The sequence below is a fragment of the Chroicocephalus ridibundus genome, chromosome 10, assembly GCF_963924245.1.
Source record: "Chroicocephalus ridibundus chromosome 10, bChrRid1.1, whole genome shotgun sequence".
In the NCBI taxonomy this organism is placed as follows: Eukaryota; Metazoa; Chordata; class Aves; order Charadriiformes; family Laridae; genus Chroicocephalus; species Chroicocephalus ridibundus.
This window is the reverse complement of record NC_086293.1, coordinates 10,669,031-10,689,446: the sequence shown is the minus strand read 5'-3', so window position 1 is coordinate 10,689,446 and position 20,416 is coordinate 10,669,031. Positions and strand designations below refer to the sequence as shown.

Genomic DNA, 20,416 nt, shown 5'->3' with positions numbered 1-20,416 from the left:
ACACCTTTAAATTTGGGTGGGTGTAGGAGGATAGACCGAGTGTGAATGTTCAAAAAGTTGCCCAAGTCAGGCAAAAGGTGGGAGAGGCTGGGTAAAAGAGGACTACAACACGGATATTAAAAAAATACATATTTGAATCATTCTGACTTGCTCCCAAAATAGAGCTGCAGGGTGTCTGGTTGGAATAGAACAAGCCTTCTGTCAACTTTGCCCTTTCTTAGCAGCTGACTGTGTACTCTTTCCTTTTTTTATGCCAAAAATCAGAAATTTAATATCATAGAGAGACATCTGGTGTCTCCCACTCCCTTTGCATTCCTTTATTTTAGTTGGCTCGTCATAACAAAGAGCTGCAGAACATGCTGAAGCCGGGAGGTCAGATAGAGGGAGACGAGGCTCTGGAGTTTTACGCCAAGCACACGGCACAGATTGAGGTACAGGAAAAACCGGTGGCTGCCGGGAGGTGTTGGGGGGGGAGGAATATTCTGCTGCGGAAAGAGCCGCTTGGAAGAGAAACGGTGGAGTTAAACGACAGTAACATTGTACCTGATATTCTGATTGAACTGACTACCTGTGTGTGGACTGTCATCTATGACACAAGAATATATATGTACTTATTTTTTTATTTTATTTTCTGACAGCCGCTGGTGGGGGGGGAGCTATTTTTGAGCTGTCATGTGTGGGCTTTAAGATGGAGCTGAGCAGAGCTCTGTTGGCAGGAGGAAGTGTAACTTCACTTCTGTTACATTTTGGCCGGTACTATTGCTGAATCCAGAAAGTTAGTGGTAGCTTTTGCCATTCTTTCTGTATTAAGATGACAATTTGGCCTGATGCACAAGCTAAGATGCTTTTTAAAAGTAAAACACGCACAAATATAGTTCACAAAACTCTAATAAGCAATATAAATAGAACTATTATTCCTTATACTGGGCTGTGCGATGTGTAACTAAAATTTGCTAAGATTTTTAAATTGGGCGACCAGATTGCTCTGAAATTCAGCTCAGCTTTGGTGCAGGATTCACTGGGCCCTTTGGAAATCCCAGCTAAGAACAGTATTGCTGGGATAAGACCACAGCATAGAAATTATCAGTCTTGGAGCTAAATATAGGCCTGCTTTGAAAGGTACATTAAATGAAGTCTCTATCAAGCTGCTGTTCTATGGAAATGTGTCCAAGTTTCTACATGTAGCTGGTTTGAAAAGGGAACAAAAAAGCAGTCAAACCAAGAAATAAAAGCATTTCATAACTAGGAAGAAGCCTAATAAGGCTGCTGTTCAGATTGTCAGGTCGGACCGTACCATGGAGCAAATAGTCTTCCCTGTGCCCAGTATCTGTGAATTCCTCACCAAGGAGTCCAAGCTGCGGATATATTACACCACGGAGAGGGATGAACAAGGCAGCAAGATCAATGACTTCTTCATGAAATCAGAAGACCTCTTTAATGAGATGAACTGGCAAAAGAAATTGCGAGGTAGGTTGCTGTTGCCCGTGTGGTTGCGTGGAGCGTTACCAGCAGAGCGCTGAGGTCGGGTTTCTGGAGTTTGAAACGTTGGCTTGGTAGCAGATGGTTCCCCAGTGCGGCAGTGACCTTGATAATTGTTCGAAAGAGTCTGTCCTCTGCATGATGGCAACAAGCTATAATGAAGTCAAGCTTAATGCAGGAGCAATATGGACCAACTGGAGGGGATCCAGGGGAGCGTGGTAAGAAGGAGCACAGGTCGTTGTCTTGTAAGATCCAACAGGAAGGAAAAAATTTGTGGAGGCTTAGCTTCAACGAGAAGGCATTTGGTGGCAGGGAGAGAGGTATTTAAGAGCAGCTTAAACATGTGTTTTCCAGTAATGGTAAAAGTAGAATTTGCCCTTCTTTTGGGCAAGAAATAGGCTGGCAGACGTGCCAACTAAGTCCCTTCCAGCCCCATGGTGCTAAAGTATCTGAAAGCAAGCATTTTCAAGCACTGCTTTTCCCTCTGAGGTTCCCACCGTCAGCTAGGAAAACTTTAAAAATTAGATTTTAATTCATACAGTGCACCCCAGGAAGCTTTCTAACTCACTTGCCTAAAATTATAATTTATTTTTTTTTAAATTGATCCCTTGCTTTGCTAAAGGAGAAATGTTGCACATGAGGCTCAGCTTCAGTGGGCAGTGATGAGTGGTTAGAATTTACCAACAGTGACCCTCTGAAATGAGAAATAAAGCAGTTATTTCCTGTTCAAGCCAACATCTGATACCACTGTTGTTCCCCATGCTTGAATTGGCTAAACTCCAGTTATTAGCGCGAGGGCTCAGACTGGTCCAGAACCACCTCCTGGAGCAAATGGGAGAGTGGACTTCTGCTGCTGACAGCCACCAAAACCTGCCTGCAGTGCCAGGCAACCCACGCCAGCGTGGTTAGCAAAGGTTTTTCCCCTCACAGAGACCTTGCTGGTACTTAGTCAGTGTTTGCATATCATAGGAAAAAATCAGGATCATAGAAGCATTTTGGTTGGACAAGACCTTTAAGATCAGTGTCCAACCGTTAACCCAACACTGACAAGTTACCAGTTAGGTGAGAAGGAACTTCTTGACCTTCCTCATTGTGAAAATTATTTTTTTATAAAATTGCTTCCCTGGTTGCAACCTGTGACGATTGCATTTTGCCCTTTCACTCTGCACCTCCAAGAAGAGCCTGGACTCTTCCCAGTTTGTTTTTGGGACGCGTATGCACCGTTCGCACTAGAGCTGTGTTGTGTGTTTGGTAACGGAAACTCAATATTTGCTTCTGATTGTTGGGATGTGTGTGTGTATATATATGTTAATAGATCTTTTAACAGAGAAAAGCAGTTTTAATCATATTATTTAAAATTATCAGTTAGGTATGGATAAGACTGACTGAAACTTGGTCAGCTCTACTGTAATATTTTTCATGTGTATGAATACTAAACAGAGTGGAGCTGTTTCTACCGAACAATGGATTAGTACTTCTGACAGCATCAAAATCCCCGGGAAGTGGCTTCCTAAAATGAATTCTAAGAACTCTACAAGAATATGGGAGTATTTGATATCCTAAACAAATGGGCCACTTTGTCTTTGACAGCATCTAACAGTATTGTTAGATTTTGTTTGAGTTACTTTAATTGTCTTTGAGGCTATCTCCAGGCAAGCTGTGAAGACATCCATAATTAACAACAGACCACAAATTAATCAAGATCCACCTGCAGAAGTGGAGAATATTTCTTTTTTTCTTTAAGAAACTGGAATAATTTAGTCTGTCTCCTAGTGTTCTGGTCTTGTTTGCCCTCTGGGTGATACTCTACGTTTTTACAACTGTTCTCACATCTTAAACACAGGTTTGTGTTTTCAAGACATGGCGGGCTGGCAGTGCTCTGTGCTGTGCTCATGTGATACCACTTACCATTTGTTTAAATCTGAGAAAGACTTTTTTTGAAAGACCCATGTACTTCCCCTTTCAGCTCATGGTACTGGCCCATAATCTGAGCACCATAAGTCTCCCAAGGTCTTAATTAAGGCTTTGAATGAGCCTGCCAAAAACCAGGCAGAAGTGCTGCAAAGGGCAGATGGGCTGTGCCCATCCCCAGAAGAAGGTTTAAAGTAAAACCTGGAACTTTATAATGACCCTTCGTATAACAATTTTATACAAATGAATTCAACCTGCTTACAAATTCTTCCCATTAAAATGAAATGGAGAACAGAAATAATACAGAAATCAGCGTATCATCTATTTGAAACGTTGCTACATCGCATTTTGGTGAGGCTTAACATGCGCCTGGCTAATTAGGTGCAATGAAGCTTGTATTCTTACGGTGCTGGGGTACCTTTTGTAGTCCTTCCCTTTGCATTCAGCTGTTCAATACATTTGCTTTTTATGTGCATTTCAACTCAGTATAATGAGGCATTGTATAATTCTTTTAACCCGTTTTTTTGGCTTAGGATGCTAGAAGAGGTGATTTGCTAGAGAGAGGCGGCGGCTACTGTGAGGCTCAGAATTGCTGCACTCATTAACTTACTCATCTTTTCAGCCCCAGAGTTTGCATTTTCATCTCTTCTTTAAATTTCACTGTGAGCTTCTTTTCTTTTGCTCTCTGATATCTGTATACATCACCTCCTTCCAACAGGGAAAAAATTAGTTCTTTCCCTTCTTTGAGAGCATTTTTAATAGATGTTTTTTCTTTTTTTTTTTTTTGCCACTCTAGACTTCAGGAGTACACAATTTGCTGTACAATAAGCCCGCAGGAGCTAAAATCAGGGGGATTTTGCCTTGATGCAGAGGGAATTACTGTAAGGCAGCTTCTTAGCTGTCCTTGTCGTCTTCTGGTCCACAACCACTTCAGAAAATGAATCTTTTTGCTTTCTGTGCTTCTTGATGCTAGCTGCAGAGATTATTAAAATGGAAATCTTTTTGAAAAGTATTTATATGTAGTGTTAAGATGTGCAGCTGTTTAACTGTACACTTCGCTCTGTGCAGATGTGCTTGTGTCCTTTGCGCACAGGGCGGAGGGAAGGCCAGCCCACCTTCAGCTCCGTTATTATGCTGGGGCTATACTGGTCTATTACCAGCCTGAAGTAAAGTTTCTTATTGACTTGGCAGCTAGTCCTAAACATTTTAGCTTTATTGCTATCTCGCTGCACTGCATTTTATATCTTAACTGTCCACTTCGCACTGTCTTTGCTGCATTTTTTTCTGGCTAGCTGCAGCAGAGAAGTTTGAAGCTGGGCAGCCTCTCATGTAGGTGAGACAGGTAGGAAGTAACTGGGAGGGATGGGCTGAATCTCGCTGTTGCTAATGTGTACACATTTTCCTCCTCCTAATTGTTCTTTGTGTGACTCCAAGTACAAAGTATATTATTAGGGAAAACCTGAAGTCTTTGACCTCTGGCATTTCTGAACTCGTTCTCATGCTGCCACTAAATCAATTCACGTTTGAAAATATTTAACATGAGTCCTTTGCCTTGAAGCACTATGTAGGAAACTGGAAATACCCCAAAGATACAGAGAAACCAAATAAACTTCAGAATAAGCCATGACTTCTACTGCTGTTGATGCTGTGCTTTTGGGAAAACTGAAAATAAACTGAGTTTTGGTGGAGATTAATTTTTTGTATGGAACTCCTATGTTTTTTTAAATGCTCCATTAAAAAATATTCTTTTTCTCTTTTGCAGCTCAGCCTTTCCTATACTGGTGTGCTCGCAACATGTCCTTCTGGAGCAGTATTTCCTTTAACCTGGCTGTCCTCATGAACCTGCTTGTGGCATTTTTCTATCCATTCAAAGGAATTCGAGGAGGTACCAATATTTAACATACAAAAATATGTGAACAAATAAGATATGATGAGCCAAATCTCGTCCCCCACTTGTGTCTGCATCCCTGTTTTTTTCAGTGGGGACAGTAGAAGAGAAATTGGGTTTTTTTTAATTGCTTTGATTTAAATTGTGCTGTTCTCTGAGTTACTTTTTCTTGAGGCATTTGTAAGGAAAATGTAGAACCGTGCTTTTTCCTAGGGGAAAAAATAATCAAAGACAGACATCCACCTTTAATTACTTGACTGTTCTACTTTGTTTTAAAGTTCTGTAATTAAGTATTGAACTAAAAATATGAGAAATGTTAATTTGTTGTTTTCCTTGAGCTTGCATTTTATTAACACCATTTTCCATAAAACTTTGGTGGTTGCATAGCTCTCCAGGAGGCCTCTGAGTGCTGGGGCTGGGTGAGTGAGGTGACCCTGCATTGGCAGGCGAGGTGTATGGTAGCAAAGTGACCTGCCTCGTGCCATTAGAAATGGATGGAGTATGCAGGAAAAGAGCCCATCTCCTCTCTGTACTGTCTCTCCAGGAGTCTCTTACCCTGCGAGTCCTTAGAGCAGAGGAGGAGCATGCCAGCCATGTTCCCTGGCTCGGGAGCAATCTGCTGCTCCGAGGTTCCTTGCGATCCACGGGTACAGCTGGGCTTGCTATCATTCCTGACATAAACTACGGGTTAACATGTGTGGTTCACGCGGGATTGCACAATCTTGCTGTAATAGGTCTCACGGAAGTTGCTTTGGTCCAAGCAGTGGGTTTGTGTGACAGCAGTGGTTCTTAGAGCCAACTCAGTAAATACTCCTGCTGGAGTCCTGATGAGATCCAGCTGCTCTGCCTCAGATCCAGCCTCTCCCAAGAGATGCACCCCAGGGCAGGTCAAGGGGTGGATTCATGTCAGCAAGAATCAGGAAATCTGGAGAAATATCTCGTGAATGCTCTATCGCGTTTATCTCTTGCAAAGCTGGTGTAAAGGAAATGCCTAGGTAGGAGATTTTGCCGCATCTATGTCAACTGGAATAAATAAGGAACCCAGCAGTAAAACCTCATCCTAGAGAGGGTGATTCATTCATGTTCAAGCCTTCCCTTCCCTTTCTTTGAGATTCATAATGCAACAGGGCCAGTTAGATGCGTTATCTTTTCCTATTGAACTTCCTTCTCCATCTTTCTCGTGTTCATTGCTAACTACAGAACCCGGAGAGAAGGCAGCTCAAAGGCAGCAGTAGCCTGACCGTAAAAATCAGCTGAGCTCTTTGTGTGTGGCATAAAAGGCGCTTCACCCTTTTTGCAGCTCACCAGGGAATTTACATTGAGGAGAGCTGTAGTTTTGTCCAAACGGTGTTTGATAGCAGCTTATGGTTGCCGTGGGGCAAAGGCAGTGGGCATGGGAAACTTGCATTTGGCGTTCTGTATATGGTTGAAGCCTGTGAGAAGGTACGGGATGTTTTAGACCAAAATCCAGTGTTCCTGAGAGGGGGGAGAGTTATAGTTACCTTCTGCAACACCAGGCTGTGGTTTTGGCCACTGTACCTCCGTGTCGCACCCTGTGACAGCAGAACACGGGGCTGGATCCCGTCTGGCCTGCAGTTGGGTTAAAAGGTTTTAACAAGCATGAAGAGCAACTGAGTTTTCTGTCTCTAGTTTCAAAGATCATAAGTCAAATTTAAAAGTCTGTATTTATGGCTGCTAGGAAAGCTGGTAATTAAATTAGTTTGTTGAGATTACAAGTTGCAAGACTGAGGGGAGATCATTTGGCATTTTGAAGATGCCCTACCCTACATATTTGAAATACTTTATTTATCAGGTAACATTTTGATAAAATCTTTCCTCTTCTAGTTAGAATCAAAAATGAAAAATAAATAAATACATGTATGTTTTGTATTTAGCTTTTAAAAAAAAAAATATGTCAGACTGTTTGGGGGAAGCTGTCAGTGTCTTGAATCGCTCAGACACGGTGAACTGAGCAGCTGATTAGCATCTGACTGCAACAGAAGCTGTAAAACTTCTGACTTGAGGAGCAGAAAGAAAACCAGATTCCTGGAATTCTGTACTGGAATGGTGAGAATTCCAGAGACAGGGAGACCTTCCTACCAGGTCCTCCTGGTTACACACTCCTCCTGTCAGCAGTCATGGAAGGGCCCCCAGTTTGGGTGCAGACAGTAGATGTGGAGTGCCCGCTGGCTCGGTGAGCTTCACTTGCCCAGGGCAAAGACACCGCTCCCCGTTTGCTCCCAGTCTCTCCCCGTCCCTAGGGAGGAGAGACGAGCCTGTGCCCTGAGCCCCGCTCTTTCCTGCGAGTCCTGGCCTGCGCCGGGTCCACGGCCATGTATGTCATGGCGTCGCACTCCTCCTGCCGACGTGGTGCCGGGCCTCCCCAGGCTGGGGGTTACAGGCAACAGTTGAGGACTTCATCAACTCTAGTTATTTTTTCAGGTCTACTGGGATCTACTGAAACTTGTGAAAGCAAATATATTCACGTGCCGTGGATGGTTCTGTCATAGCTGGGATGTTCAGGCTCCTGTGGAGGTGCAGGCCTGCACAGGAGGTCTCCTGTGGAGGTCTTTCAGGATCTGCCTCTTGCGGCAATTCCCAAGTCATTCCAAAATGAGCTTCTGCACATCTTTTCCTCTCTCCCTGCTCCGTCCTGTTTATCGTTCCCACTCGGGTGACTCTGTTTCAGGCTCTGCACCTTCTGCTGTTTGACAGCTCAAGTCGCGGTGGTGGCGTTGCTCTGGGATCCCAGACTCCCTTCAGACAGCAGAAACATCTGTTCAACTTTTACGCTTATTAAGTTTTAATTTCCATCTATCCTCTGCTGTCTTTATTAATCTACAGTGATTTGGAAAAAAACTAAATGGCTGCTCATGGTAGTCAGATGAGAGTAATATTCCTAAGCCTTCTGAATTTGGGTGGGAGGAGGAAAAAGCCCTCAGTGAATATCTTGCCAATAAGACACAACAGTCCTCGGAGCACATACTTGCAGAAGGGCTGCGGCGTGCTGTGAATTTTGCGGGGCGATCTTGCCTTTTTGCCCATTGAGGAACCAGTTGCTTGAAGAAAAACTTTTTTTTTTTTCCTAAACGTCAGTTTTAAGAAATAGATGTCTCTTATATTCTGCATAAACCCAGGGTAAATGGTATTTTCGGCCAAGTATTTTTTTTTTTTACGGCTCTTTCAGAGAAATGTATTTTTAGCAACATGGGCTTGATGTTATGTAAGCAGACGGTCCCATGGGACAGTCTAAATAGAACCAGAAATAGCAAGACATGACAAAAGCTGGTACGAGGCTTTTAACCAAAAGCATAATAGGAGAATCTGCTGTGAATCTGGACCTGGAGGAGTGTGGTGTCTGTCTTCACCTACCCATTCAATGCCTCTACAGAACACATTAGCACAATGCCTCTCCTTTTCAGCATTCAAGGGGTATAAGTAATGAACACTAAAGTGAAGAATCCTTTAATACTGACGCTTATCATTTACATAATGCTTTAGTAACAAGTTTGTAATTAAAATCTGCTGAAGGCATTGGGCTCAGATGTTCCACTTACTGCTTTGAAATCAGTAATGTCTGAACCTGAGGCTTAATGATGCTCCAACAAAGATAAGATAAAATGGCATTTATTTGGTTATTTTGGTTTTGTTTTGTTTGGTTATATAATGTATTGAAATAGGGTTTGTTTTTTCCTCTGCACCCTAGGTACACTGGAGCCCCACTTGTCAGGCTTGCTGTGGACAGCAATGCTGATATCTCTGGCCATCGTTATCGCTCTTCCTAAGCCCCACGGCATCCGAGCCTTAATCGCTTCTACAATATTACGGCTAATATTTTCAGTTGGCTTACAACCTACTTTATTTCTTCTGGGTGCATTCAACGTGAGTATCAAGTGGGGTTTTTGAAGTTCTCTTGCACTTTATGTAAGGGTTTCTTACCTGCTCATGAAGATGTCGGGGAAAAATAGCCTGGGACACTGTGGTGGAACGGGCGGGAGGAGTGACTCCCTCTTTGGACTGGTTCTAGCAGAAGTGCTTTGCTGCTATTCATTAATCCTGGCTCTCCAGACTGGAGACCTTTAAGGTTCAGCTCAGTTTTGCCACAGTCTGGAAGCAGCTCCCATCCCAGCCCGAAATCTCTGTGACCCTAAAGTACTTGGTTATGTGCTCAAACCTATCTCCCGTTCAGCGACTGAGCTGCAGTATTTTCAGGGTTGTGTAAGATTCACTAAACGATGCATTTCCCAAATGTCTGCAGTCTACCTGCCAGCCAAAAAGCCAACACTGAGCAGTTTTGCTACAGCAATGTGTGGACTAAGCATGTAAGCTGAGCCACCCGAGAACTTCATTAACACTCAAACCCGGATACTTGTGGTCTCTTGTGGCAAGTGAACCAAAAGTGTTTCTCTCTGGCTGAGTCAGCAGGAGCTGTGCAAAGATGCGTCTTCTCAGACTCTTTGCCTTTATTACGAAGTGCCTGGCTTTCAAGTGCGTCATCTAATAGTGTTTCTTGTCTTCAAAATACGTCACTGCCTGCCGTCTACCACCGAGTGGCAGTTGCATTGTGAGGGTGGTGGTTGTTGTTATGGGTAATTGTAGTGTTTAGCAGGTTCCAGGTAAGTTGGAGGCAGCTTTCCTCTGGCACTGATGGCTGGTGCTGCACAGGAGGATTACTGGGTGTGTGATCTGAGAGTGAAGTGCTGAGGGAATCTGGAGCACTTGCTTATTAACAAGCAATAGGGGGTGTTTCAGAAACGTAAGGGTTGCTGGAAGAGTTATTTGACTGCAGGAAGTGCCGTGCTTAGAACAGGGTTTATTTTTTACCTCTCGCACCAGGGAGTGTTTTTGCTTTCTTCTTTAAATCTTAGTCTCGATGCCCTCCAACAAGAAGCTGGAGACAGGAGTCAGTGCACACGTTTTATTAGACATGTGCAGTTTTAGTTGTGGCTCCCTGTCTCAGCTGTGCGGGGAACCCAACAGCAGCAGCTTTTGACTGGCGTGTAAAATGCTGTTGGTGTAACAGACAGTTCAGACGGTCGTTGACATTGGCATGGAGCCAGGTTACCTCCAGCTTTGAAAAATTGCCTTTTTTTCCTGAAAGCCACATATTGTAACTAACTTATGGTTAATCTTTTCTTAGGTTTGTAATAAAATAATTTTTCTGATGAGTTTTGTGGGTAACTGTGGAACCTTCACTAGAGGATACAAGGCAATGATCATGGACGTAGAGTTTCTCTATCACCTGCTGTACCTTCTGATTTGCGCTCTGGGGCTCTTCGTACACGAATTCTTTTATAGTTTGTTGGTAGGTATTCACTTCGCCCTCAGAATGTTTTTCTGTGTTTGTAAAGTCCCATCGTACACCACGTGCTCTCGTTTTGGTACTGGGAAGCTGTGGTGCAGACACCTTGGAGAACTGCACGCTGGAGACTTTGCTTGGGAGGAGTTACGGTGAGAGGCTACAGGACACTTCCTCGTGATTTGTACAGACAAGCAGAGAATTTCTTGTTCTCCTTAAGCATATTATACAAGACGTGTTTAAGGTTAAATTTAGATAAAATTGCTCTTTATGCTAAATATGTATGCAGTTGCAATGAAGGTATTTAGCATTTCCCTGTGTGTGTTAGTCCTCTTAGACTTCGAAGGTGCAAGTTTTCTAGTTTAGATGGATTGTTTATAACCCTGCTCTGACTTCCAAGATAATAAACCAATTTAAAACGTTGTGACTCCAAGTTATGTCAATACGTGGTGAAGGTTTAAACCTTCTTAAGGCCATAGAAACTCTTACATGAGGGGGGAAAAAAAAAATCACTGAAAAATCTAGCCATAGAAATGTTAACTGAACAGTAGGCGCTTTTGGAGTTACCATGGTATGAGTAAGAGGCACACAGTCTTTAAGATGGTTTACTCTGTTATCATCAATAACAATAACATAGTGTCCATGCTTTTGGAGCAGCTGGTTAACTTTGGAGTGTCTCCTTAGCTGCAGCTAGACTCCAGACCTCACACGACTGACACAGCTGCCTGGCATACGTGTTTTTTCTGTTTGGGGTGGAATTCATCGTGTACTGCACAATACTTCTAAGAATAAGCACTGAAGGAGTGTATTGAGTGTTGGTGGAGAAAATGTGTCACTTTTAAAGCAAACCTTAAATCCCATTCAGAACACTCTATTTTTGTCCCTTTGATGCTTGCTACCTCTTCTGGTAACTGAATTGGTTATCTTCTATATTCATGTAGGTCCAATATAACAAATACCTGTCCCCTTACTGTCAGCCAGCGTAGCCAGCACCCTGCCTGGGCTGTGCTGGTGGATTGTCACAGACCCAGAGGAGTGAAAAATGAAGGAAACTTCTGTAATATAAACAAAAGAATTTGGGCAAAAAATATTGCTCGTTTAATTATACACTCAATAAACTAAGACTTAAAGTACAAAATGCTAATTGCATTTTGAAATGAGCTGTTCTGAGATTGTGATGGGGCAGAAAGTCCTAAAAAAAAAAAAATACAACAGTATGTGTTAGCAGCTTTATGTTTAAAGCATGCACTGTATATATAGCACTTAAGGCCCTCACACCAGGGAGGAACTTCTTCCCATGCGGCTGCTCAGGAGTGGAATCCATGAAGTGCAGATGAAGAGGAGAGTACAGCTGCCTCCGTTCTTCATGTCTCAAAGTGCATGGCACAAGACTGGTACAGTGGGGATGAGGGATCCCATCTTCTTCACCTCTCCCTATATTTTTCTTTGCCAATATGTTAAATTTCAGATAACTATAAAAAAAGAAAAAAAAAAGTGCTCTTTAAAACATCCCATTGGTATTGTTAATGTGCTGCCTCAGGTTATGCCAACAAATGGGATGCCACCAGTGGTATTGGTACTGCGTGTGAGAAACAGCCTTTGCTTTTGTTTGTTGTCCCCCAGCTCTTTGACTTGGTGTACCGAGAAGAGACCTTGCTGAACGTCATCAAGAGTGTCACTCGCAACGGGCGTTCCATCATCCTGACTGCTGTTCTCGCTCTCATCTTGGTCTACCTGTTCTCCATAGTGGGGTACCTCTTCTTCAAAGATGACTTCATCCTGGAAGTAGACAAGCTCCCTAATGAAACGTTGCTGCCAGGTTGGTACCAGCAACTCATTTTGACCGTTTGTGTTGAAGAAAGTAATGGGCTTTTGTTCCACGTGGCGTGCTGAGTGTCTTCCACCTCTTGCAAGACATACTGATTGCCTCACCCGTTTGACAGTTTCTTTCTTACAAAGGACACTGTTTAAATAGAAAATAAAAGTTAAAAAACCCCAAAGTGATTGGTGCAAACAGATACCCCAGTAGTTTTACACAACGCTGCAATGTGCTGCAGCAGAAGAGGGATGGGGAGGAGGAACCCCTGGAGGTAGCACTTGGGGCTCTTCTGCACACGGTTGAGATTTCTCCCCTCGCTGTTTGCTGAAACAGTTGAGATTAATTCAGCTACACCTACTCCCTCCCCCAGTTTAATTACAAGCAGACTTTAGGTAGGCCATCGTGAAGGAGGCTCTGCACTGGGAGAATTCAGTTCTGCCTCCGTTTGCCAGATACTGAATGCTTATATTGGCTTTTAATGGTGGGGTTTACTTTCATCATAACAAAAATTAATATTTTACCTGAAATAACAGACTGAATATAAATGATGGGCATCAAAGAGATGCTCCTGTGAAGCAGAGGTTTATCTCTCTCTAACTCTGGTTTGTTCATAGTTTTTATAGACTGTATTAACCTCCCTCAAATGCTTGCCACAGTGAATTCCGTAGCAGACTTCTCTGTGCTGACCTTAAGTTGCTTATTGTAAGTTAAAATCTGGGATTTTTTTTTTCCCCACTCTGCAGCGTCAAGCAAGTAACTCAGTGGGTGGGAAGCACAGAAATTAAATTTGTTAGAGGAGAGGTTTGGGGTTTGCCTTGTTTTTTTTCCTCTGACACTTGATCTATTCAGACAAGTATTATTTGACTTTCCTACTATTTTTTTCTAATTTTACTGCCAACCCTGTGAGAGACCCAAACCTCACGGACTCTGTTCTTTCACATTTCCATGCGGCTGGAGAAATGTCAAAGATGTCTTACTCTGTGGCAGTAGGTTTGTTTTGAGACTTGCAAGGCAAGTTTGCAAGGCACCTTGAAAATTCACTGTGCACTAGAACTTAGTATTTTGGGAACAGTTTCAGTTACTCTCAACTTGGGAGCTGATGCAAAATAAATGCACAGCTTTGGTTTTTAATTCATAGAAATAATAAGAATTTTATGTTTGAATTTAAAATCATTGAATGTGTAAATCAGAAAGTGCTGAGCCCTTCTAAACTCCAGGATAATATGCTATTCTAAACCTGCCTAGTAATTGCACACTGACTATGATGGGGTGCCTTAATATCTGAGAAGTAATCTTGCAAAATGTACAAAATGTTAAACTATCCATTTGATTCATCACCTTCTGTTTTTAGATCGCACAGAACCAGGTGAGACCATGACGGGAGAGTTTCTCTATTCAGATGTATGCAAAGCAGGTAGCAGTGAAAACTGTTCTTCAATCATTCCTTCAGACCGTAAGTATCTGCTGTTGAATTCATAACTCACACCTTGAGTTTTCCCACTTTTTCTAGTTAAGCACCTTAAATTAAAAAAAAAAAAAATTTCTTTAAAAATCCTATGTAATAAATTCGGCAACAAAGCTATCATGAGACTAACGTGAAAAAGGATGAACTTAGGCCAACAGTATAAATTACGTTTGTTACATGAAGTGATTAAACAAGAGAAACTTAGAGCTAAACCATACTTTGATAAAACAATCATCTTTAATTTTCTACCTTATCAATTTGAGAAGGAAGTGATGCAGTTTACCTCTGCAAAGTTTATTATTTTAAAACATTAGGCTATTAAATGTGATCCCGAAGGATAACACACTATGAAATATGGAGCAGAACATTGTTTATTGTCAGCATTATTCTATCGAGCTAACTAAGGAAACTTTTTAATATCATGGCAGGAAGTACTCAATGGATTAAGTAGACAGGGTAGGTTTTGGGGCTTTTGAGATCAAAGAAGTGCATGCAAGATATTGCTTGTAGCATAATCGCCAGCCTCAGATTGGGTATTGAAATATTTCAGTTTTATTTTCTAGAAAATGTAATTTACTTGTCGGAGATTTACGATGCTGGCTGCGAGGACTAGACAGAGCATTGCTGTTTCTCTTTGAAGTGGAGCTCTTAGATGGGCAAATGTTTCAAAGGTCAATAACGGCCATGAGCCCGTGCTCGCAAGAGGAGATGGCTCTGTTTTGCTCAAGTGTCCTCTCTGATAAGCTAAGATTCAACATTGATACAAGAATAGCTGCTTTATTCAGCTCTAGGAGGAGTGTGCTGCTCTGTCTTTATACACTCTGGCTGCAGAAAGGAAAACTCCAGAGATGTTTTTATATTGTAAATAATCAACCTGATATCAGGGCCTTGTATGGCCAGGGCTGTTAATGATGCCCAAGTCCTTGGCCATTCCTCTGCCATCTTGGGTTTTGGCTATTTCTGGATTGCACGGGGATTTGGGCCCTTCTAAGGCTATTTGTGGGAAGGTGGGACCCACTCATGAGCATTTTCATGATGAAATGTAAGTCATGAGACTTTCAATGGGTATAGGGAGAGTATACGAGATTAGGTAATTAATTCTAGCAGTTCTGCAACTGAAACCGTGAAGTTGGAGGCTTCAGCCAAATGAAGAAAGGGTCAAAAAAAGCGTGTTGCTTTTTTAGTAGAACTCTGTTTCCATAAGCAGTGATATTTTAGCCATTTGAAAAATACAAGTCGAAGTTGCCATTTTGAGTGCAGCCCAAAGGCTGTGCAATCTGTTAGGCACCAAGGGAGAGTGTAAGAGGCAACACTTTGTCCTCTGAGCTGTCAAAAAGCTATGATTCTGTATAAACAGGCATCTGGTGATCTGAGCTATGCACGCTCACAAAAATGGAAAGAGATATTTAACCAAGTCAAAGACAGCAGTTCAAGCACAAAAGAAAACTCTGCTGGTGGGGAGAGGGGGCAGGCGGGAGCCAGAGCAGAGACCCACTCCCATGGTTATAGAATCATGAATTGTCTAGGTTGGAAGGGACCGTTAAGATCATCGAGTCCAACCATCAACCTAACAAAACTACCACTAACCCATGTCCCTCAGCACCGCGTCTGCCCGGCTTTTAAATACCTCTAGGGATGGCGATTCCACCACTTCCCTGGGCAGCCTGTTCCAATGCTTGGCAACCCTTTCAGCGTAGAAGTTTTTCCTCATATCCATCCTAAACCTCCCCTGGTGGAACTGGTCGGCTCTTCGCAAGAGCTGAGGAGGTTTGGTTCGCTGGCTGGAAATCTGGCATTTTTTGCAAAGGGGAGAGAATAGAGAGAATTATTTAAAACTGGTCTTCTTGCCGTTGAAACGTGTCTTTGCTTGCTGTGTTAATAGAACTGATTGCTGAAGAAATGGAGGAAGAGAATAAAGAGCATACGTGCGAGACGTTACTGATGTGCATTGTTACTGTACTGAGTCACGGGCTCAGGAGTGGGGGTGGAGTAGGTGATGTGCTCAGGAAACCATCCAAAGAGGTAAATTATCACTGAGTGGGGGCGGAAGAGTGATAACCATGTAGGGCTGGGGATCTAGTTCTGCTGGGGAAAATGTGTATACACTCCCTTTAAACAGATGTAGGATACATCGCGACTAGAAGGGACCACACTTTCTCTCCGTATAATATAGTTAAATCTCTGCAGGATCAATTAAATGGCAGACAGTTCAAACAAGCTTCTACCCATCCTTGGTTTAGGGCTTTTTTAGCTTGAGGGCTGTCCAGAATGGGGCCCAAAGGAACAGAAATGGGGTAGCCGACAGGCTATGCTTTGGGAATTCAGGATCTGGAGAAATAAGATAAGTACAAGCTAGTGAAAGAGTACCATGAGATAGCAGAATGAAAACGCAGTGGTAGCTGATCCCATGCCAGTGGCAGGGGTTTCTGTGGCGAGCATTCCTTGGGAAAGGTAAGATGTGTAAAACAGGGAATGGATGAGAGGACAAGGGACCAAGATGGGTTGGAGCTGGTAATGCAAGAAGGAAGGAAGAATGTTGTTCAGAGGCATCATCAGAGAGCGAGGACCAGTCGAAGCAGCAGGAATTTTTGATAATACCCAAAGCTGCTCGTATCGCTGCTGCTTTAGCTATCTGTGCCCATCTGAGTCCCAGGCTGTTCTCCCGCTGGTCATTCCCCAAAACCATGCTAGGGGGAAAAGGAGCAGTCTTGGTCAGAGGGAATGCTTTTCTGTATTGCCTGCAATTTCAAATTGTTTTCTAATATTTAGCCTTCTTTCCAGCTTACCATGGTTTAAAAGTTACGTAATTCTTAATAAAAGTTTGGCACCCAACTGTCAGGATGATTCTGAAAAGGGGGGTTAGGTATTTGGGTATTCAGGCCTGCAATAAATATGAAATGAGTACCAGGAAGTCCAGCTTAATGTCCGCATACGTGGTTGTTAGCATTAATGAAATGAATACTATCAAATTCCAGTAAAAGACTTTATGGCCAACACTGATACTATATTGATGTATCAGCAAATTAATATAAGGATATAATTTGGATGGGCTGGCAGGGTGGGGGTGAGGAGAGAAGAAATTTCAATGTGTGAGGACAGACTTTGAGAGAGTAAGCAGAAAGAGCAGCTCTGCAGAGATCGCACCCTGGCAGCTGAGTAATTTGGCTTTTCTTTCAGTAATCTTGCATTTTAGTTTCACTTAATGTTTGGGGCTGTAAGTTATCGAGGGCATCAGAAATGGAGACTCTAAAGGGAGGGGTTGTGGGGTGGCGTGTTCTGCTGCTGAACTGCGAAAGGCACGGTAAGGGTTAGATGCGCATGTATTTGGGTGGTTAATTATTAAAATATGTATCTTGCAGGAACCTCTCTTTGCTGCTAGAGTGATATATGACCTGTTATTCTTCTTCATGGTCATCATCATTGTCCTTAACCTGATTTTTGGTGTGATCATTGACACTTTTGCTGATTTAAGGAGTGAAAAACAGAAGAAAGAAGAAATTTTAAAAACGACTTGCTTTATTTGTGGTAAGTGGAGAAGCACACTGAAGAATAAGGGGTTACTCTGTCAGAGTCAGAGGTGGCTGCAAACTGGCAGGAAATGGGAGTCTTGAATTCCTGGCTGTTCCTACCTTGCATTCCTCAGCAAACTGATATTCTTGGTACCACGTGCGTAGGAGCTTGGCAGCAGGAAGAGATGGGGAACGTATGCTCAGTATACCCTTTTTCCCTCAGATCCTTAGTTTCTGTTTCTCCTGTGCTTCAAAGAATAATTTCCTGTTGGAATGGGAGAGACTTTCATAAACAGTGTTTTTTTTCCAAGGGTGCTGAGTGTCGAGTAGTGCCTGTGAAAGCTTTTCCCATCAGTCGATTGGGAATTAAGTTGCTGAGCCCTTGAGGCCGGCGCGGTTGGGATGGCCATGCAGAAGCTGCAGAACGTGCGGACTGGCAGAAGTAACCTTTGGGAGTTTGCTGTGAAGCAAATGTTGTATTTGGTATCATTTTGCCTAAAAATAGGAGATGAGTTATGAAAGGCAACGAGCTGATGGCATTTTTTTTAACCAAAGGTTTTCTGGTTTGCATAATAAGTGCGAGTAGTACTTCTTATGCCTTCTTTCCTCTTCTCACTACATTGTGGCCATTTCTTAGAGAGTTTATCCCTGTTATTCAGTGTTCATTTAATACCGACTGTGACTGTTAGAAGTGCATCAGGCTGTAGAAACGAGTTTTGTTCTTAGAGCTCTTTTTCTTAGTACCAGTTCGTAAATATTAAGGGTTATATATGTGTCACTCTTGTAGGTTTGGAAAGAGATAAGTTTGATAACAAGACAGTCACATTTGAAGAGCACATTAAAGAGGAGCACAACATGTGGCATTATTTGTGCTTCATTGTGTTAGTGAAAGTGAAAGATTCAACAGAATATACCGGACCAGAAAGTTACGTGGCAGAAATGATCAAGGTAAGTTTGAGGTTTTGCCTTTTTTTTTTTTTTTTTTTCCCTCCCCTGTATTAGACTAACCTACTGGCACATTTGGTAAATACAGTATTATGGATTTTATTTATTTTGTAAGCAAAAACTTGGAGTAAGACCTTTCCTACAACAATAAGCTTGATCCAATGCCTTTCCTTTTAGAAGCATCTTCTAAAGATAATGTACTTAAGATGTACTTGGCAAGATAACAGGAGAAAAGACCTTGGGTTGACGGCAGCACACTGCAGTGTGCTGGGAAGGGCTGGGGCACTTGTGGGAGCCGACATGTGCTGCAGCACCGCAGTCACACAGCAATTTGCGTCTGTGTACCCGCAGCTTCCCAGCCTCCAAAACACTCGGGTGTGTGCACCCAAGTAGGTGGCAGTGAGCAGTGACAGCTAGGTAGTCGCCGTGGTTTTAAATCCGGTGAGAAGTTTTGAAAACTAACATTGGAGCGAGAATATTTTCAAGCTGGTGGAAGTATCTGAAGTATCACAAACAAGTTATAACCCATCCCAATATAAGTATCTTAAACTGACCTGTAGGATTTGTTGTCATATGATTTTAGCTTCTTATTGTAAAAATTTAAAATTACTATCTACTCAATTGTAAGGCCTTTTAAGGAGAGAATGAAAAGCGTCGTCTCTGCCGAGCTGCAGGTTCAGAGCTCCTGGAGTTAGATCCTAAACCTCAGTTACTAGTTTGTGTGTCTCCTGGCTAGTTAGCAAAAGCTATTTCTGATTTATAACGTTTCAATTAGTTATTTCTTTACTTGCCTTCAGACAAATAATTAGCAGAATCCTTTTATTTGTCTCTTAACTTTTTTGCTGCAGAAGTACAGCCTACCTTTAAGTGGGCAATTTGTCGTGGCCCGGTCAGATGTAAGTCCCACCCAGATCTCTTCGAGGTTAAACATGTTACTTTGGGGTCACTAAAGTGTATGTCCTAGTTCTGGATTTCTGCCTCTCTAATGAGGGCTCAAAGAAATCTTGTGAGCAGTCACCTGATAGAGGATTAGCGCAGTGAGATAACTAAGCCCATCGCTGCTGCTTTCTAGTCTGACTGATTATATTGCTCCTTTATTTATCCCACTGCTGCAAGCATTACTTCAGGGGCAAGCGCTGCACTCCTTAAATTCTACTTCTAAAAGACCATTTTGTCTTGTGTTAAAACTAGTTAAAAAAAAAAAAGACCTTTCAATTAATGAACAATTTATTAACAAGTTATTATTTCAGATTAACAGTTCAAAGTAGGTAAGAACCAAAAACCAGAATATGTTTGCAATAAACGCAAAAACTGGAGAACTTTTATCAGAATTCCCATTCATAGAAGTGTCAGCAAAGGCTAATTACTGTGTGTTGAATGGGAATGTGGATGAATTATGCATAGACCAAGTGCCTTGTGCAGATGCAATTTTATGTAACTATGTGCTGTAGGTAGAGATTTGGAGTACGTCTTATAGTTGGTGGATTTTTGCATTTCACAAGCCAGTTTTAAATTGAGAACTACCAGTAGGGTCTCACTGTGATGCTGTTGAAAGCGTGTTGTAACCGTACGAGCCATAGAATAGGAAGTAAATTTGCTTTGCACATCAGTGGTCGGGTGTGACCGGCGCAGCTGGGGCTGCTGCTGGCCTGGCACCGAGATCTCGGCGGCATTCTGCAGTCCACGTATTCCTTAGGGCTGCTCTGGCAAAGCCTACTCTGAACATCAGCAGCAATTTCTTTCCATCGTCCTTTCACATTAAAAACATTCTTTGCTGCTCTAGGAAATCTGAATGTAAAACATGATGAATATATCTCTCTACCAGACCTGTTCTAAATACTTCTGTAGGAGTCAGAAATCCTTTTTTTTGCCTCAGGTGTATCTAAAGTAACTTGGGGCATGGTTCATCTTTTACTCAAGCCTTCTGTTTTCATTCCACGAACCTAGGACAGGCAAAAGGAAAGCCTTTTAAATATGTTAGTGGTTCCAAAGATTCTGATTCGCCTGTTGGAGGTGATGGTTTATTTTGTATTTGTACAGGAGGCTAATGGGAACCTGTGATTGCTTATAATGTCTGCAGTTACCAGATTCTCCTGGAAAG

The 20,416-nt window shown here is 42.4% G+C and overlaps 1 protein-coding gene across 14 annotated transcripts in view; it reads left to right on the top strand.

The window, feature by feature from the left end:
* Positions 1-20,416, top strand: part of ITPR1 (inositol 1,4,5-trisphosphate receptor type 1) — a 182,521-nt gene that overhangs the window by 145,717 nt on the left and 16,388 nt on the right. For all 14 annotated transcript variants that reach the window (XM_063348471.1, XM_063348468.1, XM_063348473.1 and 11 more), the window contains 10 exons: positions 327-431; positions 1,275-1,467; positions 5,153-5,275; positions 8,985-9,160; positions 10,419-10,583; positions 12,201-12,396; positions 13,748-13,849; positions 15,744-15,883; positions 17,221-17,386; positions 18,158-18,318. In XM_063348471.1, coding sequence (XP_063204541.1) covers positions 327-431; positions 1,275-1,467; positions 5,153-5,275; positions 8,985-9,160; positions 10,419-10,583; positions 12,201-12,396; positions 13,748-13,849; positions 15,744-15,883; positions 17,221-17,386; positions 18,158-18,318 — 1,527 coding nt within the window. The remainder of the gene's footprint in view (positions 1-326; positions 432-1,274; positions 1,468-5,152; positions 5,276-8,984; positions 9,161-10,418; positions 10,584-12,200; positions 12,397-13,747; positions 13,850-15,743; positions 15,884-17,220; positions 17,387-18,157; positions 18,319-20,416) is intronic.